Source organism: Numida meleagris, unplaced genomic scaffold (genome assembly GCF_002078875.1).
Source record: "Numida meleagris isolate 19003 breed g44 Domestic line unplaced genomic scaffold, NumMel1.0 unplaced_Scaffold367, whole genome shotgun sequence".
NCBI lineage: Eukaryota > Metazoa > Chordata > Aves > Galliformes > Numididae > Numida > Numida meleagris.
The window spans coordinates 71,979-76,424 of NW_018364592.1; the positions used below are offsets into that span (position 1 = coordinate 71,979).

At 43.0% G+C, this 4,446-nt stretch overlaps 1 protein-coding gene across 1 annotated transcript in view; it reads left to right on the forward strand.

The window, feature by feature from the left end:
- The window catches only part of LOC110391449 (protocadherin gamma-B5-like), a gene marked incomplete at its 3' end in the record, with an annotated part of 9,681 nt that overhangs the window by 2,518 nt on the left and 2,717 nt on the right, over positions 1 to 4,446 (forward strand). The window contains exon 2 of the mRNA XM_021383338.1: positions 28 to 297. Coding sequence (XP_021239013.1) covers positions 28 to 297 — 270 coding nt within the window. The remainder of the gene's footprint in view (positions 1 to 27; positions 298 to 4,446) is intronic.

The following is a 4,446-nucleotide window of genomic DNA, read 5'->3' on the forward strand; positions in this document are numbered from 1 at the left end:
CCGCTCAGCGCGGAGTCCTCCGGGAAGCGGAGCCCGATCGGCAGCGCCCGCCCGGGAGAGCCGCCCGAAGACCTCCGTGCACCGCAGGTCAGTAACTCCGCGCTTTTGTCATCTTGTCTCTCATCCTTTCCGATCTCCACACCAAATGCAACGTCCTATTCCTTTGGGGTTTCCCTGGCTAGCGTTTGTGGGAGGCATTGCTCCGCGTCATTACAACAGAATGAAGCGGTACTGCGTTGCAGCTGTGCTTCCGAGCCGGCGGTTGACAGCTTCAGCCCTTGTTTAATCAATGATCACGTGCTTGGGTTCGGCTGAGATGTTCTGGCTCGAGAGAAATCCGTTGGTTAATCGTTTTGATAATGTGGTACCATTAGTATGACGGATCAATGTTGTCCCTGTACGATATATCTGGGCAGCCTTTTCGCCTTGATTTTATCACCGCTGCTACTAGCTTTCCGATTCTTTATCCCTTCTTCATTTGCCTTTTGTATAATCATGATTGCGCAGAATCGCTTCTGACAGAAACTGACGTTTTGTATTGCAGAGCCTGGGAAACAAGAGTGCAGTTTCATGAATGGAAAAGTTAATGATTATTAAATGGGTATGGAGAAGCTTATAAATAAAAAAGCTAAGCAAGGAGTATCATGTCAGGTTATAATCTGAAAATGGTGACTAAAATTTCAGCTTGTAGACTGTCTCAAGCCTCTTCTTAGCCCTTCCTAGTATTAATTCTTACAAGTCCGGGCAGGAGATTGAATGAATTATCCTATTTCACTGAATTTCTGAGTTTTTGTTTGAAAACAGAATGATTGGTGACATGTTTCAGTTTCATGTTTCTGATTAGCTCTGTAGAATGGGTTTCAAGTAATTATTTCAGTTTTATTGTATTTGTTCTATAGTTCCCGATCATTTGTGTGCTTGATGAGTTTGGTGAGACTGTATTCAAACGGAACATTAATTATTCCGTTTTTAAATTAACTTTAGACTTTATACAGACATTTTGTATTTTCATGATAATGTGTTGAGTGAAGAAATGTCTTTGCATCCATCTGTGTTGCAGAGAAACGGCTGGGCACGTGGTCCTTTGAAGATGCCTGTGTGCCTGTTCTGAAGATCAATGAGAATCATAACATTTAGCATTTGAGAAGGGTTGGGAGGTTCTGTGATAGTAGGGCTCTTGGAAGAAAGAAGAGATGTTTTACTGATTCCCAGACTTTCAATATTGGCTTATTGAGAATGGAGGAATCTCTATCTTTGGTAGCTATGGCAACAGCCATTTCTTTTCTTGCGTTTGGAGGACAAATCACACAGTGAGGTCTGAAGATCCTTAGGACAAGTGAAATCCTTAAACTGTAGTTTAAATTTAAATATACATAAGATAGGTGTTGATATGCAGTTTGCCTAGGCTTTGAGTCTACGCCTGATTTTATGACTCCATGTATTTTTCTTCTATTATCCAGATGACTTTAAAGAACTGTGGCTGTAGCCAGTGTTTTGAGGTCTTGGACTAGAAACCTGTGTCTTTGTTCCTTATTAGACAGAAGGGGACAGACTCTCTAGGAGGATCTGCTGTGACAGAACATCTGGAAATGATTTCAAACTAAAGGAGGGGAGATTTAGGTTGGATATAAGGAAGAAGTTTTTTACAGTGTGGGCAGTGAGGCACTGGATGAGGATGCCCAGAGATGTGGTGGATGTCCCATCCTTGGATGGAATTGGGGTGGACCAGGCTTTGAGCAACCAGATTGAGCTGCAGATATCCGTGTTCACTGCAGGGGAGCTGGACTAGATGACATTTAAGGGTCCCTACCAACTCAACTCTATGATTCTATATGTACCAAGTGGCACAATTGGCACTATTAATCTCTGAATCCTTCACTTGTATATGTTTCATTTCTGCCTTCTTTTTGGTCAAGGTCTCAAGAGAGACCTCAGTGTGGCACATAATCCTTTAGAAGACTGGAAAAATATAGCTGTACACCTGCAGGAGCCTTTTAAGTTAATGCCTTGAACATTTACAGATGTCAAGACAAAGACTGTGATATACTTAATTTTCCTTAAAATACCACTGTATTAAATGCTCTTGCCTGTGGATGACATATAGCCAAATACACTTCCTGTGGAGCAACTGAAGGCTCTGAAGGCATAGTACAGAGAGGGACAGTGTGAATTTGAGCCTGGGGAATAGGTGTCTTGGTGTGGATTTTGCAGGGCAATGGTTTGATTTCATAGCTGATGCCATGACACAGGTTTGCTCAGTTCCTAGTTCCCCTGTTTCTAGGGCAATGGTAGTTCCTTGATTATACATTTTTTTTTGTTGTTTGTTTTGTTTTTGTATATGAACTGTGCACATGGAACCATGATGAATGGCTTATAAATATTATTATTAGAATGGCTTAGAATTCCTGAGTGAAACCACATTGAAACAACAATATCTCCTTGTTGCGTTGTGATGTAAAGTTTCTACCTTGTCAAAATTACATTCTCAGGCCTTGGTTTCCATGAGGTCAGGGTTCATGTTTTCCACTTCTGAAGAATGCTACTGCACCTGGAACTGTGACTGTTGTTTTGTAGGAAATCCTTCCTTCTCTTTTCAGGGTCCCCAAGCACCTGAAAACAGATCTTTATGTGTGAAGAAAATGATGCAGAAGGTTTAAAAGAATGTCTCCAAATTTCTTGGAAGTATTTACCTTGGAACGAGGCCTATGACAAGGTGCTTGCACTAATGGTCCCTTCATTTCTGTGTGCTTCAAATAGTGATCTTTCTTCTTGTCATGATCTAAAGCTGTGCCTCTCTGAGTGTGGTATTATACGTAAGATGCTTTTAAGATTTGGACATCAGGCATTTGTAGCCCTTTAAATTTATCACAGAAGTGTAACAGTTGGAAGGAACCTTAACAGATCATAAAGTCCAACCCACTGCTAAAGCAGCTTGCCTACAGTAGGTTGCACAGGAGAGTATCCAGGTGGGTCTTGAATATCTCCAGAGAAGGAATCTCCACCACCTCTCTGGGCAGCCTGTTCCAGAGCTGTATCACTCTGACAGTAAAGAAATTTTCCTTGTGTTTGCATGGAATTTCCTGTATTCTAGTTTCTCTACATCATTCTTTGTTCTATTGCTGCTCACCACCCAAAAGAACTTGGTGCCATGGACCTTAGTAACACACTTTTATTTATAAACTGTGATGAGATCAGCTCTCAGCCTTCTCTTCTCCAGTCCGAACAGCCCCAGGTCTTTCAGCCTTTCTTTGTAGAGGAGAAGCCCCAGACCCTGATCATCTTTGTGGCTCGGTGCTGGTCTCTTGTGGAAGATCCCTGTCCTTTTTGAACTGAGAAGCCCAGAACTAGGCACAGTATTTCTTATGTGGCCTCACCAGTGCAGAGTATAGGGCTAGGATCACCTCCCTCAACTGCTCCCCACACTCTTCTTGATGTACCTTAATATAACATTGGCCTTCTTGGCCACAAGGGCACACTTCCTGCTCATGGCCAGCTTGCTATCCGCCAGGATGCCCAAGTCCTTCTCCTCAGAGCTCTTTTTCAGAAGGTCATCCCCTAACCTGTACTGATTCATACAGTTATTCAAGTTTTTAGAGTAGTGAGGAGGAGGAAAGATCATCTAAAAGCATGTTAGAGATCATTTTTTCACTGAATGACGTCTTGTTGGGCCACGTGGATTTACAAAACAGGCCTCTGTCATTCTTAACGTGTGTCTCAGTGCTGTGTAGAATCACATTTTGTACTGCAAAGTATGTTTTCTAAGTTACTCATTCAAAAATGGTGTGCTTGGGCATGGATATTGACACAAAACACAAAGTGTGATGCCTTTCTTCTCTGTTGCAGAAGTGTAGGAAGGGTTCACAGTCAGCTGGAAAATAGCAGCGCCATGTGAGACGGAGAGTGTTCGCTCATTTCTAAAGGGTGCATTTGCATGCATATGGGAGGTACATTTTTTGCTGAGAGATGGATCCCAGAAGTAAGATACTGATCACAAAAGAGAAACTTCAAGCTACAAGTGAGTGTAGCACTTGGACTACCGTAAAATGCAAGAAAGAAGGGGAAAATGTCATTGAGAAAGGACTACATTGAATAATCTTAGCAATTGCGGCTGGAAATATCACTTCTCCAATAAAGACAGAGAACTCAAAAGTATTCTACATTCTATGTGTTATGGAAAAAAATACCAAGAGGTGCCCTTCACATTGGCTATGAACATGAGTAGGTTGAAGAACCAAAAGGACTGTGTGGTCCTCTACAAGAACAGAAAGATTGCAGGAAGCCAAATTCAGAAATTCCATCTATCTCCCAAGGAACTCTCGGTACCAGCGCTTCCTCGATGCAGTGCCGGGCGGCGGCTGCGGGCGTCGCTGTTCACCACGGAGGAGAGGAAGGAGCGGAGCGCTGCAGCCAGCCCCGCCCGCTGCGGCCCGGCTCGCTCGCTCGCTG